Source organism: Zerene cesonia, chromosome 11 (assembly GCF_012273895.1).
Source record: "Zerene cesonia ecotype Mississippi chromosome 11, Zerene_cesonia_1.1, whole genome shotgun sequence".
Classification (NCBI taxonomy): domain Eukaryota; kingdom Metazoa; phylum Arthropoda; class Insecta; order Lepidoptera; family Pieridae; genus Zerene; species Zerene cesonia.
The window spans coordinates 3,479,949-3,497,615 of NC_052112.1; the positions used below are offsets into that span (position 1 = coordinate 3,479,949).

At 34.9% G+C, this 17,667-nt stretch overlaps 2 protein-coding genes across 2 annotated transcripts in view; one reads left to right on the forward strand and one right to left on the reverse strand.

The window, feature by feature from the left end:
* Positions 1-2,102: 2,102 nt before the first annotated feature.
* LOC119829996 (zinc finger protein 836-like) lies at positions 2,103-4,342 on the forward strand. The gene is made up of 3 exons (XM_038352792.1): positions 2,103-2,582; positions 2,955-3,594; positions 4,078-4,342. The coding sequence occupies exons 1-3, from the start codon at positions 2,216-2,218 to the stop codon at positions 4,319-4,321; spliced, it is 1,251 nt and encodes a 416-aa protein (XP_038208720.1). The 5' UTR covers positions 2,103-2,215; the 3' UTR covers positions 4,322-4,342.
* Positions 4,334-17,667, reverse strand: part of LOC119829999 (ATP-dependent helicase brm) — a 20,032-nt gene continuing 6,698 nt past the window's right edge. Inside the window, exons 5-28 of the mRNA XM_038352798.1 lie at positions 16,933-17,165; positions 16,496-16,634; positions 16,098-16,287; positions 15,678-15,816; positions 14,786-14,960; positions 14,287-14,394; positions 13,840-13,963; positions 13,374-13,512; positions 12,782-12,863; positions 12,498-12,655; positions 12,099-12,276; positions 11,550-11,792; positions 10,788-10,954; positions 10,143-10,331; positions 9,662-9,820; positions 9,023-9,194; positions 8,601-8,710; positions 8,310-8,430; positions 7,858-8,043; positions 7,345-7,541; positions 6,634-6,759; positions 6,283-6,409; positions 5,747-5,927; positions 4,334-5,308 (exon numbers count right to left, since the gene is read on the reverse strand). Coding sequence (XP_038208726.1) covers positions 5,169-5,308; positions 5,747-5,927; positions 6,283-6,409; positions 6,634-6,759; positions 7,345-7,541; positions 7,858-8,043; positions 8,310-8,430; positions 8,601-8,710; positions 9,023-9,194; positions 9,662-9,820; positions 10,143-10,331; positions 10,788-10,954; positions 11,550-11,792; positions 12,099-12,276; positions 12,498-12,655; positions 12,782-12,863; positions 13,374-13,512; positions 13,840-13,963; positions 14,287-14,394; positions 14,786-14,960; positions 15,678-15,816; positions 16,098-16,287; positions 16,496-16,634; positions 16,933-17,165 — 3,783 coding nt within the window. The 3' untranslated portion in view covers positions 4,334-5,168. The remainder of the gene's footprint in view (positions 5,309-5,746; positions 5,928-6,282; positions 6,410-6,633; positions 6,760-7,344; positions 7,542-7,857; positions 8,044-8,309; positions 8,431-8,600; positions 8,711-9,022; positions 9,195-9,661; positions 9,821-10,142; positions 10,332-10,787; positions 10,955-11,549; positions 11,793-12,098; positions 12,277-12,497; positions 12,656-12,781; positions 12,864-13,373; positions 13,513-13,839; positions 13,964-14,286; positions 14,395-14,785; positions 14,961-15,677; positions 15,817-16,097; positions 16,288-16,495; positions 16,635-16,932; positions 17,166-17,667) is intronic.

The following is a 17,667-nucleotide window of genomic DNA, read 5'->3' on the forward strand; positions in this document are numbered from 1 at the left end:
ACTTCACAGAAATTCAGCTTGTTGGGACTTTATGTAACTTCACCCTCATTTTTTGGTCTAAATTGACCGGACTATCAACGGAATGGTAAAAAATCGGATCACCATCGTTATTTTATTAAAAAGCACTTACGTCCTTGCGTGAGTCGCTACCACAGCAACTTGGTCGCGATCAGGGTTGGTCTCCTACACGTGAAAATACGTCCATGAAACGAAGTATTCCATAATTTTTTCATTTGGCACAACACGCACATCAGTATGGCAATTTAGACTGGGTGCTAGATAATTGATAGAAAACGTTTGTTGATGCGGAAGAAGGGTTGCGATTGGTCTATTTCATAAATAAACTGAGTATCCTGGGTACTCTATACAATCCTATTACACTTCACTAATTTAGTCGTCTGAATTCAGTCACTGAATTTAGGAAAGAAATCGCATTAAACAAGCTACCATCCTAAATTTAGTAATTAGATGGTTTATGACCAAATAGTAGTACAATACTACGGGTTTCCATTACGCATGAGGTAATGGCTTGCTCATAGGTAAAAGATAATTGATAAGAACAAAGAATTGAACATTATAAAAGTTCAAAAATGAAAAAAGAGGGGCCAAATTCAGTAAACCCTGAATTATTGGAAGCTTCATTACGTATTTGGAGGTGTAATCGCGTTTGTTTGTTTATCTTCTTCAATTCAATTTCACTGCTGATCCAGAAACTTTGTTCATCCGGCGATGCGGCTATGACACGCTCAGCGTGTCTCCCGCACCGGCGGCAATCTCGCCGTACCGCTTTTGTCGCTGGTGCGGGAGCCCACGCTGCGCGTGTGCATAGAATCGAGCCGGCTGTGCGGGCGGACACACCGTGTGTGTTCTATAATTTTTTTTTTAATTATTCTATTTCTGATATCGCGATTTATTTTTAAAGAAATTACAGTAGTCTTTATTTTTCTGCACACATATTTGTATTTTTTTTTAAATATTTTTTTCTTAAATATTTTTTTCAAAAAAATATATTATAATAAACAATGAGCTGAAAATTTACTAATAACGACCTCTCCTTAAACTTTTTAGAGTATTATACATTTAGAAATTAAAAACTTTTTAACGGATTTTAAACGCGATTTATTCATTATATTATTAGCCCGACGTTTCGAACACTTTACGTCGGGTCGGTACGTGTAAAATAAAACACAAGAAAATACTAGGATTTGATTTGTTAACACTCGTACATAAAGTTATTCTTCCTTATAGAATATAGATTAGCAATAAAAGTTTCATGCTGAACGCGCTTCAGATATTCTGCTTCGGAGTGTTAATATAACAGCGTAACAATTTATCGTCAACCAATGATATTAGAGAGGTTATTTTGTACATAAAACGTTGTCCAACGTAATTTTTTTTATTATTTGTACAAAATATTTTCTTTTTCGTTTTATTAAAATTACATCCTAACTATCTAAACAAAGAAAATAATAAAAATGGAAGAAATCATAAAAAATATATTTTATGATAAAAATGTGTTGCCCGCACGCACTGGCGGCTTAGAAAATAAAACACGCACAGCGTGTTTTACGCACAGGAGACGCGATTTATCGCGGATGCCGGCTTCCACACGCTAGGCGTGTAAAGCCGCATCCTTGGTTCCAAGCATTTTTACACAACAGGTGTGTTTCAGCAGCCAACGTGTTAAATATTTATACTTGACTTTTATACATAGCATAACATTTTTCAGGCCTAATTTTTATAGATGAAACGGATATCCGGTAACCGGCCCGATAGTGAAAATAGGCCGGATACCGGACAGTAGCGCACTATCCGGCCGAATACTGATTTATAAAATATACAAATAAATAAATGTACATATACCTATCACTAGATGTTGAATTATTTACATTCTGAATACAAAATTTTCTTCATGCCGATATTCATTCTCGTTGCATAATCCATTTCCGTATCAAATTTCATCAAAATCGGTTCAGTAGTTTAGGCGTGAAAGCGTAGCAGACTGACAGACAGACAGAGCAAATATGAAATAAAAATATACAACAGAAGGTTATGGACGGACATCGTTTATTTAATAAAAAGTGGCTTTGGCACGTTTTGGTGAATGTTGACAGTGTCAAAAGTCAAAACGGAAAGTGTCAACAGAGTAGATAATTATTTGTTTTTGTTTTTAGTTTTATTACATGTCTTCGAAGAGTATTTATAAAGAATTATAATGAATATAAGTACAGTATCGCAAAATCTTTGTAGAATTTGTTTGAAGTCAGTCGAAGATAATAAACATGTTATCAATTTATTTGTTGATGCAGAAGAATCTAAAGACATACTCAACACAATATACTTGTGTTTTCAAATGATTTTAACTGAAGACAAGTATTTACCATCTTTAATATGTAGTGATTGCATAGAAGAGTTAAACGCAGCTAATAGTTTTCGACAAAAATGTATTACATTCGAGGAGAGATTTTCAGTGATATCTAAACAATTTGAGTCAATTTCTCCCGAGTGTGAGATTAAAAAAATTAAAGAAGATGATTTACAAAACAAAACGTTGTATATGGATACTAACCAAGAAGATCATGGTATTTATTCCTTTGTATCTATAATTATTCAGGTATCTTGTGTCTATAATTATTTAGATAATTGATTTACTAAAATATCCATATAGTCATTATCAATTTTATTATTAATATTACCAAAGAAAAATATAAAACTGAAGAATATGTTTGATACTTTGCACTTATCTAAGGAATAACTGGCCCAATTCTAACCAATTTTTCACGGTCGGATATGTATGTGATCACTTAGTGCAATAGGCTATAATAAACCAAGGGTCAAGTTGGGCCCGACTACTAATATATAGTATATTGAAATATAAAATAAAATACTGTAGTGAGCTAATAACAAAATTTGCATGTTACAAATATAAAAATGTAAAAATTTTCTTATTTCAGACACGGAAGAGGTGGAAGTTATAAATAAAAATAAAAAATATCTATGTACAATATGCAGTAAGGTGCTAAAAACTGAAAGTTCACTATTAAATCACCACATACAAATGCATAAAAAACGAAAACATCCAGGCAAAGTAACAGGTTTTGGGACAGATAGGCGGTACCACTGTACAAGATGTTCCTATAGCACTCCTCACAGTCAAACCCTGGTAAATCATGTGCGCAGACACAATGGAGATAGACCTTATCATTGTGAATGTGGGAAAACTTTCACACAATCCTCAAGTCTCTCTGCACATCGTAAAACACATGACAATACTACATACTATACTTGTACTGTATGTGGAAAACAATTCAAACATGCTTTCACTTTGAAAAAACATGCCCGTGTGCATGAAAATGCACAGTTTACCTGTAGTATATGCAAAAAGAAACTAAAATCACATGAAAGCTTACAGAGCCATATGCACCGGCATTATAATATAAGAAACTTCAATTGTGAGGAATGTGGTGATACATTTGTAACATCATCAGAGCTGCTTAATCACAGAAAGAAACATAACTCAGTGAAGAAAGTTGAATGTCATCTATGTGGCTATAAAACACATACAAAGAAAAATTTAATTGTGCATTTGAAAAGGTAATTGTTTAATTTTTGTTTTGTAATTCAAACCCTTAGAAGGGGGACTATGTGAGCTAAAAGCGTTTTTTTTCTTAGACTCTTAAGTATTTTTTGCACCATATTATTTATAAAAGAGAAAACTTATAACATAATACAACAATAACACTAATGTCATCCTTGACAGTTTACTGTCAACATTATGATTTATTGCCAAATTAAATTATTCTTCAAGCATCATAGTAATAAGTCATAGTAATAGTAATAAGTAATTCAATATTTCAGTCCAATCAATGGATTGTTTGTAAATCGGGCATTCTCATTTTTAAGAATGTTCACTTAACGCAACCTTCGCAGGTGTGCGAGCGGCCGTATATCGACAAAGCCGCGGAGACCGGATAATCCGGACATTGGATATATGTGTGCGAGCGTTATTTTAGTTGTAGTCCCCTCTTAAATGTATGATAATTATTTCATTTGAATAAATTTATTATTTTTTCCTAGGCATGCCGGTGACAAGTCTTACAAATGTGATCAGTGCCATGTCACCTTTTTTTCAAGTGGAGATGTTCAGAGACATCAACGTGTTCACACAAGAGAAAAACCCTTTACTTGCCCCATATGCGTCCAAAGGTTTACATACAGTCCTAGCCTTAATAAACATATGCTCACAGTTCATAACATTAAGTACAAATGGGCAGATTTCAAGTGGAAAGAGTCAAGGATGTCTTTGAAAACTTCTGTTTAAATAAAACAATACTTTGTATGATAATGTGTTTCATTTATGAATCCATTACACATCATTATATGGTTAATTATTCAATTGAGAAAATTAAAATTTTAAATTAATTTCATAATGTCTTAAAATACATGCACAAATATTTTAAAATTTAAAGTTTTTTAAGTCTAACTATATAATAATACTTCCCTAGAAAACCTATTAATATTATTTGACGATTTTAGTTAAGGGATGAAGCGGAAGTGTATATGATGGCAATAATGTGTAGTCTAACAAAACATTCTATTTGATACCATAACCTTGCACAACAACTACAATTTCTGATTTTTTTATTGTATTTTGGCAGGGAAAAGCGAAAATGCAAGTAAACACAGTTTGCCAGCTGTTTGAAAAAAATGCTTTATGAAAATGGATATTAAGTAGCAGTTAAAACCCCGTTTTTCGCTACAACGCGTTTTTACTGGTAAGAACTAATTGTAACTAATTGCCTTTGTTACAACTAGTTATGACGATAACAGATACAAGTGGTACAGTTGGTATTCGTGATCTGGGGGGTTAAAATAACATCATAAAGCAGTAATAATTCCAGTGCGAAAATGAAGCTAGTCAACCAGCATAACTCTCAGATAGGATCCTCCAGTTAGGATCCGTCGAATTCCAGTTTAATTAAAACAAAAATAATGTCACATGAGACTGTCATTGTATATTAAATGTATCCGCAATGGAAATACCAGAATATCAAGATAATATAAAACATTGGGTTAATTCTTAAAATCTAGCAATTGTCCATAAAAGAGCTATTAAGCAATTATTCTAAACACTGACTTATAAGTTAAAGGACTAATCTATAGAGATATTAATCTTCCTCGTAATCCTCATCATCAGAGATGTATTTACGCGGTTTACGTTTTCTGGGCGTCCCTTTGCTTTTTCCCTTTCCCAGTTTGATTTTCATTTTCACGGAACGATTTGATTCGCCGTCTGAGTCATCTTCATCTACATAAAAAAAAAAATATTTATTTTATGGTAACACAAATATCAAATGTTAAAAAATTTGGAGAAGTTATGGAAGTGAATAGGTACCCGTGTTTCAAATTATTATCTATCAATTAATAGCATATAATAAAACAATAATTCTTCCCGATACACAACTCACACATCTAATTTGATAACGATAATATATAGGTTAACAACTAAGGGCTTTTAAAAAAAACAAGTTTGCGGCTTCTTATATCAAAATTTTACATAAAGTAAAATTTAACGTAACTGGTGATTGCTTGGAAACAAGTATATATATAGTAATAGTAATCATTACATATTTACACATTTGATAATCAAAAGTAAACAATGTGCTACACTTTAAATTATATATTACCTTATCGAACCATCATATTCGAATACACAAAAAAGATAAAGAATACGCAAAAATCATACCTTTATCATTGTCGTCCGAGTCATCAGAATTCTGGCCGCTCTCGTAGCGGCGCCGTATCTCGATGAACACGTTGCGCAGGCGCACCGAGTCCTCGTATATGAGCGACGCTTCCTCGTTGTATGTTTGAGCGTTCGCGCATAACGTGAAGAAGTCGCGCTCCAGATCAGTTATGTCGTTGTACTGAAACGAATTACGAGTGTAAATAGCCGTAATGAATCGAAATTATTGTACCCGATTTTTGTTAATGATGTGAATGCTGACGCGTTTTACGGAAAAGTATCAGAAAATATTGTAATACGATGTCTTTGAATAAACAATTTGCGTGTTTAATAATACTACATGAAAAAAAAGTAAATTGTCTTTCGTTGGAATTGCCACTGATTTGTAATGAATGCACCCATACGCATTTATTGCAGTAATAATTCAATAAGTGCAATTAATTATTAATGTACATCCGATATATTTTGCGTTTCTTTTATATTTTCTTTAATTGGTCCTTCGAGCCAGAAAAATAATTATTATTTTAGTAAATTACCTTTCCATCTTCTATCCTATTCATTATCTTCTTGATATCGAGCGGTTTCTTGATGACCTCGTAATAATCGGGCAACTCTCTACGCGATGGGAGTTTCATGAACGGTTCTGATAGCACTCGGCCGTTTCTGTGAATATAAACAAATATTTATTATCTCCGAAATGTGTTTCCTCATAAGTATTTGATACACAATGAGAGCAATATATTCAATTATATGTGTGTTTTAGCAACACAAACATGTGAATCCGGTCAAATTTATTAAAATTAAAGAACCTTATCATAAAATTTCTTAATATCTTGTATGACGTTTTATTACTATTAAAACTTATAATGAAAAAATTTTGAACTCACTCATCTGTATGATCAATAACTTTTTTCATTATGTTTTTCAAACGCTTCTTCAATTGATTAATTTCCGTTTTACTCTTTTTCTTAGAAGAGCTAGGCACCTCTTCTTCATCCGAATCTTCTTGGCGTCTGTAAAATGATATTTCAATTGCATAAATGTATAAATTATTACACGACAAAAATCACTGTATTCATAGTGTCAAGAACGGCCTGTATAGTTTCTATGATTGATGACTGATCATAAAGAATTGTGCTGCTGCTTATACTGTCAGAACGCGTTCAATCTGACAAAGCGTTACTAGTTATACCCAGATAAAAACTAGTCTAGTCTATGCAGTTTACTTGTCTAGTCGCTCACATCATGTAGGCTAGTTTTATCTGCGCCGCACATACTAACCTACCATCAATTTAGCATGTAGGACACAGTACACAAATTTCATCAAGATCCGATTAATCCTTTCCTCTATTCGCTAATTCTCTCTGAGAAAAAATCAATATATTCTCATGGATATTCAATCAATCCTTCCCTTATCCCTTAAAAGCGGGCAGCGCAAACGAATACTGCAGCTGCTCCCGCAAATGCCTCTGCGAACGTTCATGGGCGGTGGTGATCGCTTACCATCAGGCGAGTCACTAGTTCAGTCGTCCGCTATCACATAAAAAAAGCGATACAAAGAACTTTAGCTGTCTTATTGAATATAGAAAGGTACGCACCGTCTCTTGCGACCCTTCTTTCTCTTCTTATCAAGCACTTCATCGTCGTCATCGTCTTCTTCCTCTTCCTCGAACTCGTCGTCGATCGCCTTGAGCCACTCCTTCTCAGTCAGCGAGTCGGTGTAGTCCACCTCCTTGCGTTGCCGAGAGCCGCGACCCAGCATCTCGTCCTCGTCGGGGTAGTTCCAGCCTTGTCCCTGGTTGAATTAATCGCTTTACTTTAATGGATGCTACATTTCCCATTCAATTATATTACATTTCTATATAGACAAAATTAAGTTGACAAAAACAAAAATTGAATTTGTAGCTTTAAGTCTATTTAAGGTTGACATGGACACTATTAAATCGTATATCAAGTAAGTTATGTTACTGTACATAATTAATATCTAGCATAGTAATTGTGACTTTTTCTATCGTATCAAATTTGTGATATTATGTTTTCAATACACTAAGCCCTAACATCATATTCCATAATAATCTTCCTTGACATATAATAAAATGGTCTAGGCATACCTTGCTGCACACAACTTCATCGTCATCCTTGACCAGCCAGTCGGGCAGCTCCGACTCGTCGATCAGCCGCGACTGCGTCTCCGTCTTCTTGCGCTCCAGATCTATTTGCTTGAAGATTTCTAACTCCTCTTCTGAACGAGCTATCATCTCGTTGATGAGATCATCGTCCGGCACTTCATTCTCTTCCTATATGAAATAAAGAGTGGAATATTGTTTCGGACAGACTGTATGCTCAAGGTAAATGTATATTGTAGATATATGTATTTAATTTCGTCATCAATAATTATGTGGATGAAAAATCTTAGTTATTTCGTAATTAAACACAAGGTATACTCTCCCGATATGAAATGATTGTTAGGAAAAATTTATTTTACATATTTGTTTTAGATAATAATTAGAAATTTCTTCAATAGTATAAGTGTCTTTCTATTTTGATTTTCAATTCATCATACCTCTTCATCGTCGCCATCTTGGTGTAGAATACTTTGCAGGAATTGCTGTCGTTCAGAGCCCGTGGACTTCTGATCGAACATACCAGCTTGGATAACTTTTTCGTCCATGTTTAACTTGTATCTGGAAACCAACGTAATATAAAATAAATAATGTGTATTTATTGATTTTATAGTTTATAGTTGCCAAGGAAGTCTACGAATTTTTTTGAACAAAGTTTAAGAAAAATTTTAATGATAATTGATACCTAATAATTCAATCAGTAATCAAATATAGCAACTACGACTCTTTACCGTGCTGCAGCCAAGATTCTTTCTTCCACAGAGTTGACAGTCATCAAACGCAACACTCTCACTTCGTTACGTTGACCGATACGATGGGCACGATCTTGTGCTTGCAGATCCTACAACAAGACAATAGGAATATATTCAATGAATGAAAGAAAAGTAAAATTAATCGAGGCAGTGTATCGACGGGACAGTAGTAATTGCGATTCCTCGCACAACAAACAAAAGAAACATTATTTTAGGTATGTAAACATATATATTGCTAGATAACAATCCAAAAGTAGAGAAGAAAGATGAAAAACGTTATTCAGTTGAAGATTGATATAAAAAGGAGATACTGAGCATCTATGCAAGTTGACAAGTAAGAGTTGTAGAGAAATAAATTCTCCACACGTTTTTTTTATGTTATTACGAAATGCATAATGCACCTGATGTGGATTCCAATCGGAGTCGAAGATAATGACAGTGTCCGCGCTCTGCAAGTTGAGGCCGAGACCTCCCGCGCGCGTCGACAGCAAGAAGATGAAGTATTCCGAGTCAGCGTCGTTAAACTTCTTCAGTAATTCACCACGGTCCTCCGCTTTTGTCATACCATCCAATCTGAGATATAAAATAATATATATATATACTTACAGTAAAACAATTAAAAACAAAACACTTTGACTAATACTAAAGCCCCTATTTAAACCGTATTAAACGAGACCTTAAAAACAGATTTCTAAATCATTAACTTTAATCATATATTTACAGTATGCAACAAACAGCATTCTCAATCCAAGAAGCCTATGTAGCATAATTATTGTACAAAAAAATTTTAAATGTGAGAATAATAACGATTTTTATTTAATATATGAATTTATAACTCTTTAATATAATTATACAATAACCTTAGGTACAATATTATACAACAACTATAGTGTATTGGATGGCCTTAGCACTTAGTTTTTTTCTTATTAATTTAGTTCAAATGGTTAGTCAAGAAAAAACAACCAATAAGAAGAATGTTACAGCTTATAATAGTTCTATATAGTTATCAACTGTTATAAATGAAATGAAAAAAGCATTACCTCAAATATTGGAAAGCTCTCCACGACAGATAATCCTCGATGATAGTCATGCACTGTGTCATCTGACAGAACACAAGCACCCTGTGCCCCGTTTGCTTCAGCTTCGGCAGGATGCGATCCAATAGTTCGAACTTCCCAGACACTCGGTATAGATCCGGTCTAAAGATCAATAGTATTTGTTAAATAAGTATAAATAATATGTACATCTTTATTGACAACAAGAGATAACAATCAAATGACATTACAATTCATTAACAAAATTTTAAATGTTTTCTAAACTCATTTTTAAATTAATAGTTAGTGCCATTCGAACTATAGAAGGATACTAAGTTGTTTTTAAAATTGTAGATGCAGTGTACAAGCTCAACAAAGGCAACAAGTCAGGCAATTGCCTGACTCGTGACGGCGAACGAGCGAAATACAGTATCAAAAATTGTTTTTAAATTATACACAGATAGAAGATTAAATTGTAAAGACTTACCCGGACACAACCCCACCGCCGGTGCCCACGTGGTCGCAGAACTTCTCCTCAATGTGGGGGAACATGAAGGGGTGGTTGCACAGTTTGCGCAGCTGGACGATCGTGTTCATGAGCGCCTTGGCCCCGCCCTTACCCTTGTTGCCCTTCTCCGAGCCGTCCGTTAGTAGCACACCCTTGGACTGCATGTGTCTGGAGGTGCAAAGTGTTTGAATTAGTAAATACACAATATGGTAAATCGTAGATAGGTTGAGTTGTATGTTCGTATATTATGAATGTAAAAATTTTCACATCTTTTTTCAATTATATAAAGAAAATCGGACTTGAAATTGTAGGTTAATACTTGATAAAAAATATACAGTACCCAAGTTCATATGTAGTATTCAGTTTGTATGTTACAATACCACTTCTATTTTTGTTTATTACTAATACAGAGTAAAAATGTACAAATTCAGACATTTTGATTTTTTTAATATGTGGATATGTGGATGATGTCTAAAATGATAAATGTATTGATAATAGCGTTTAAAACTCTTCAATTTTTTAGAACCCATATGTCACATTACTTCACACCATACACAAGAAAATTACACTTTTTGTTATATGTTGTAATTTATTAGTTATATAATTTGTTATCTAAAAACTTACTTATAGAGCACGCGCTGCAGCCCACTCATGTCGCACTTGATGATGTACTCCACCTTGTCCGGCAGCTGGCTCTCCACTTCCTTCTTTAATCGCCGCAAAAGGAAAGGACGCAACACTTTGTGCAAACGACGGATGATAAGAATTGTTTCTTCTTCGTTCAGCTCCACCTGAAGGATATTGTTTATATAGGTACATAATATATGCTTAACATTCGCATATTTCTCGTTCGCTTGTGAAATATCCATTTTTTTATTATATCACAAAATAATTCACAGAAATAAATAGTTATTTTAATAACAACCACATTTGGAACATAGATTATGCACTTATATACAGTGCATAATCTATGCTACCCACTACTGTGTGCAAAATTAACAAATCTGCCATGAAAAATGGAATTCTTCTCATTGAATTTATTTTATTATAATTAAAATTTTCAACAAAAAGAGGAGGCTTCAAGACGACGGTATATTTGTGTTTGTTACCTCACAACTTTTTACTTACAACCATTTGAATTTGGTCTAGTTATGACAATTTTAAGTCGCTTCAAGGTTTTGTTAAAAATTATATATATTATATATAAATATATTTTACAGAGGGATTATTACTGCAAGAAGAATTTAGCTCCAAATAACATAACCTCTAAAACAGTTATCAGCTTATTATAAAAATTTTGTGGACATATGATGATCCCCTATATCAAATGCCGCACCTAAAACTTAACCATTAATGCAAATTCCATCTGCGGCATAGCGCGCGTACCTTCTCCCCGGTAGTAGCGAATGGCGCATTAAACCACTGCTCGAAGGTGGAGCAGCTCTTGAATATAGACGGCAGCAGGAAGTTGAGCAGCGCCCACAGCTCGGGCAGCTTGTTCTGAAGCGGCGTGCCCGTGAGCAGCAGCCGGTGCGGCGCCACGTAGTGCGTGTTCAGCACCTGCGTCAGCTTGCAGTGGTGGTTCTTCATGCGGTGCCCTTCGTCGATTATCATGTACTTCCATTGCAACTGCCGGTTGAGAATTGTATGGCAGATTGTGGTTATTCGGTTTTCGAGAAGTTTATTCAACGACAAGTTATATAGAATTAAGCATTTTTTTTACTACATACAGCATACAAATAAATACATATATATAAATTTGAATTTGATTTGGTATAGGGATGGACTGTATAATCTAAAGTAGTAGTAAAATTTAAGTTCAAATGCAACACCTTCATTAACGTACAAATATGCACTTAATCGTCCACTGTAACGGGATATTCACAAAGCACGATATTCAAATAAATATCGACCTATAAAAATCATATAGCATACCTTAGCGAGCACACCCTTGTCCTTGATAACGTATTCATACGTAGTGAGCAGCACGTTGAACTTGGTGGAGCGCATCTGCGTCTGCACGAGGCGGCGCGACTGCGGCGAGCCCTTGTACGACACCACCTGCACCGTCGGCGCCCACTTCTCGAATTCCAACACCCAATTTGATAGTGTACTATGACGAGAGCAATACGATTTAGAGTGTAGATTTTGTTGTGGAATCGTGTGTAATATATACTAGATTAGTGTTGAGTTTAATTTAAATATCTTCAGTCCTTACTAATGTTATATATGTGAAAGTGTGTTTTTTTGTCTGTCTTTCTTTTAAATCGCAACGGTGGAAGTTTATGACAAAACGCAAAGTATCAATTTTCTACTTAATTCATATATGCCTACCTTAGTGGTACGATAATAAGGAAAGGTCCATTGACTTTCTTCTTCTCCATGAGATATGTGACCAAAGCAATCGTTTGAATTGTTTTTCCGAGACCCATCTCGTCCGCCAAAATGCCATTCAAGTTATTATTGAACAGGGACACCAACCATTCCAAACCCTAAAAAAATGTAATTGTACATTTTAAATTAATTTAATTTATGCATAGTAATGCACAGACACTAGACACTACAGGTTTAATAACAAATAATAATAACTAGAAATGTAATAATGAAACATTACAAACCTTAATTTGATATTCTTTAAGTTTTCCATTCACCAAGATGCTGGCTTGCTCTGTAACCGATTCGTGGACCGTGTGAGCGATACTGAAAGGAAAAATAGAAATTAATAAGATTACATTTAAACTAAAATACATTACGACCAGTTAAACCCGCTTATAACCTCCTGTTTCAACAAACTAGAATGGAGCAAAAAAAAAAAAAATATTCAAATAACACATGATTAACAGTGCCTTATTGAATCGCACGAGCACACAAATGGAGACACAGTTATTAATTCAGATAAAGGTCAATATAATATTGTTTGAAAAATAATCATACATGAAAAATATCATAGTATCTTAATATATAAAAATCCAGTGTCATATCCAGTGATTATGTTCCCAATGAACTCTTCACCAACTCAACCGATTTTGATGAAATTTGGCATTTAAGGGTAATTTGGTCCAACTTAAGATATAGGATAGTAGTACAATCTCGCGAATTATTACCTGTCGACAAATTATGAACCGTAACATCTGCTTGCAATTTAGCGCATTATTTTTCGTTTTCGATAACATAATATATAACCTGCCTAATTAATTGCCTTGCAATTACCTGTAGTACGTTTGTTCTTCCGTCTTGTACTCGTCATCTTCCACCTTCGCCTTTTTGATCATGTCCCGCGCTTTCTCCTCCTCGGTCTTCTCTCTGTCGCTTTTCTCGTCCTTGTGCTTATCTCGCCTGCTTCTATGTTCTGAACAAAAAGAACATATACACGGTTTGCATATGCGAAAGTGATTAAATTCATGAAAAACAAATCGATAATAATAGTATATATTGATTGGAATATTCTCTTTGAATTTATTAGTTCTATAAAATATCCACTTATTTCACATGTACTTAGCAGTAATTGCAATAAAAACTAAAAAATAGTTAAAAGTTCATTCCTTAAAAGAGATGATTAATTCGATTTTTTTAAAACATCATATTTGAGACATTATTAATAAAATTGACACGGCAAAACAATATTTAAAACTAATATTTAAAAAATAAATATATAATAAAGGACATATATACTTACCATTACCGTCATCTTGGCTGTCGTCACCAGAGTCATCAGAATCCGAGAGCACCTCCCAGCCGGGATGCGCGTCCATCCAGTCCTTCAGCTGCGACAATAATGGAGCTTCCTCTCCCTTCAATACCTGCAGTAAATTAGTCAATTTAATAAAAAATAGAAGCGAGTATAGCATTAAATGGAATTTATAAATGCCCGATAAAAAAATTCAAGAGTGAAAAATATCATTTTTTGCCTTCTTCCATCATCTTCCACACACACACACAGTTGAAAAGACTGGAAGAAATCCGATTACTGAGGATCAAGTTGAATTCATGAGCGACCTAGTTATGATCAACTGTATTTTATACAAAATGCTTTCAATTTAAATGCCATTACAAAAATAGGTTTCTTTAACATTTACAGACAGGAGTTTGCTTAGTTATATTATTGTAAAATAGATTCACCAACCTCGCCAGTCTTGGGATCCATGACGCTGACTCTCGAGTCCGACGTTTGCGAGCTATCATCCATTGCGTCGATTTCACCACCCTCGAGTACCTTCTTCTTTCTTGATTTCTATCAGAAACGAAAACATAATATCATTGCTTTTTTATATCTAGTTTTAAATTTTATATTTAATGTAAGAAGATTAAAATATGAATGGTAATATCTATATATTTTATATAATATTTAAATATAAACATAAATCATTAAATTCAAAATTGAATTTTGCAAAATTCCTCTCCATTTATTAGTGTGTAATATAAAATTCAAATAGATATTACCAACCTATTTATATTCAAATCCTACTTATAAAACCGCGGGGCGCAGCTAGTAATTGATATGAAAGTTAGAAAGTTTTCATGAATTATTTGTAACACAATAAGCTGCTTTTATTTGATTCGATCTATATTGAATTTAGGTAGGCAATGACGAAACTGAAGCTATTTGCGCGAAAAATACCCACTCTTTTTCTACGCTCTTCCTCTTGTTGCTTCTTCCTCTGTTCTTGCTTGTGCTGTTTGACCATCTCGGTGAGGCTGGCGATGTACTCGTCGGTCTGCGAGAGCAGGAACGCTAACCTCTTGTCTTTCTTCTGATCGATGAGCTTTCGGTAACCCTCTTCGTCTTCTGCCATAAGACTGAATATATGAAAATATAAAAATTATTATTTTAATAAATTGTAGAAAATTTTGAACAATATGATATGATCTTTTCCATGTTATTATTATTCCTTTACTATTACCAACCATTAATTTGATCCAAAGGAATTATTATGACATTCGGAAAGCGCTCCTAAATGATAATGTAGGATTTAATTTTTAGTTTTATAGCATTGAAATTCTTTATAAATGAGAAATTTTGAAAGAATAGAAAAAAATCGATCACGATTCTGTGATGATCTGTTTCTGTCTAAAAATTAAATTTAACAAAGGCCGCGTTCCATCGATACAATATTGTAATCATTGAAATAATGTTTCGTATTGGTTGTGATGGTTCTTAATCATCTCAATAGATGGCGTGGGGTGCCCCTTAGGCACATGAAACCGAAAGAGTAGAAGAAATTCGATTACTGTGGCGGGATCACGGGTGGCCGAGAGGCTAGGCGTTGCTACGGTTAGGCAAGAAACGCAGATAATGCAGGATGTCAATAATTTCATATTTCACCGATTCGTAAACTGTCAGATTTATGAATTAACTAACATAAAATAAATGAGCTAAACTAGCGCCCCTCCGCCAAGACCCCTGCGTTCGCGTGCGTTACAAATGCCCTACGTCACTCAGTGAAGATGCAAATTTAATTTCTAAACAAAGCACAAATGTTTCCTCTCTTATAAATAGTTCGGATAAGCGCATACCGTCGCATACGTTCCTTCTCGATACGCTCTTGCTCCTTCTTCTGTTCGCGCTCGGCGTTCGCGTGGTAGTTCATGATGCCCTTGTTGATGCGCGACAGCTTCGCTACGTTGTTGCGATGGTACTCCTTGAAGTCCTTCGCTAATGTTGTAAAGCAAAACAAAATTCACTTAACATCTCATTTTGAATGTTTTTAATGTTTTGAAAATTAAATGTTGCCATTTATATAGAATGCGTCTTGCTTTTCAGCGGTTAATTGTTTTGAAGGTATGATATAAATAATATTAATAAAATAATTGTTGTTCAATTACGGTTATTCAAAGAACAAGAAATGACAATAATAATAACGATAGATGACTATGGCTTATATTTTACTTAGAAAAAGTTTGAGCTAAAATTACGAAGGCTATATTCGTACTAACCATGTTGAAGGACAGTTTGTAAGAATTCCTGGTGTTTCTGGCGACGTTTCCTCTCGGCTTCCAGTTTCTGTTGTTTCTCCAATTTCTCCGTAGCTCGAGCTTCCCTTAAGCCCTGGCGCTTTGTGCGTTTGTACGCTTTAATGTTAACAGCCGTTTCTAAAGTAGTGTCGCGACGTACTTGGCCCAGTATCTTGAAATATTCAATATTACATTTGTTTGACTATCGCCTATATTATGAAAATAAATAAATTCAATATCAAAACAAATAAATTCACACACTTATAGTAAGTGCGACTTTATTTGTGTGAAAAAGAAATCCTTTCTCCAAATTAAACATAATTTTTTTCACCATAACTTTAAAAATATTCCGTTAAATAAAATAAAGAAAAAAAAAATACCTCAGCGCGTAATTGTTTTTGGAAATTAAGTACACGGAGAGCTCTCAATTCAATTTGAGCTTGGAGACGTAGATCGTCCGGTATGTTAGCCGGCAAGTTTGATAGCACTTCTATACGATGAGCGATACGCGCTGCAATCCTGATACAAAACAAACAAAAAAATCATTAAAATATACTGTTATACATGACGAAATGAGGTAAAAATCGTTGAGTGATTTAGCGAAACAAATCCAAGTCTATTGGAAAATGCTGGAGCAATATAAAACGAGCTGCCCGAAATCGGGACTCATGGTGAACTGTCGACGCCCTTTGCCCCACTAGGGGCCTCAGGATATAAAATATTTGTAACTTTGTTTGTTTGTGTATTTTTTTTCATGTAACACTCAATAGGTCGCACAAAACACAATAAGTATCACAGAAGATGGAGCTTTGCATACCTATTCTCTCGCTCATTGAGCACTTGCAGCGGGTCTATCCCCACCGGCTTGGGTATGCTGGTGACGCGGTTCTGCTTGGCGCCGGGCGCGGGCACGCCGGGCTGCGGCGGCTGGCCCGCAGGCGCGACCGGCGCGCCCGGGGCGCCCGGCCCGCCCGGCCCGCCCGGCCCGACCGGCGCGCCCGGCCGGAGCGGCGCCGCGCCGCGCATCGCCGGCGCCCCACCAACCATTGGCTGACAGATAGAGCAACAGTTTGTTACGTTAAAAGCCTTAAGAATGCCATAGTTCAGAACTACGAGTATTAACCCGAAATTTTCTGGCACACACGAAAATTAATTATAAAATACTAGTGTTCTTACCGCAGGGAAAAGACAGTTATATATATACATAATTTTCATGCCCGCGAGATTTTCTGATAAGATGTCCTTTCTCGGGTTTAAAAGTGGCTTTATTTCCAAATTTCATCCAAACTGGTTTAAAAGGATAAGAGTGCAGAAGAGACAGACAGACAGATAGACAGACAAACAGTTACTTTTGCATTCATAATATTGTTAGGAATAAATCACACAAATTGACTTATATTTTATACTTAATATTATAAAGAGGAAAACTTTGTTTGTTTGGTTGTAATGAATAGGCTCAAAAACTACTGAACCGTTTTAAAAATTCTTTCACCATTCGAAAGCTACATTATCCACGAGTAACATAGGCTATATTTTATTTTGGAAAAAAATA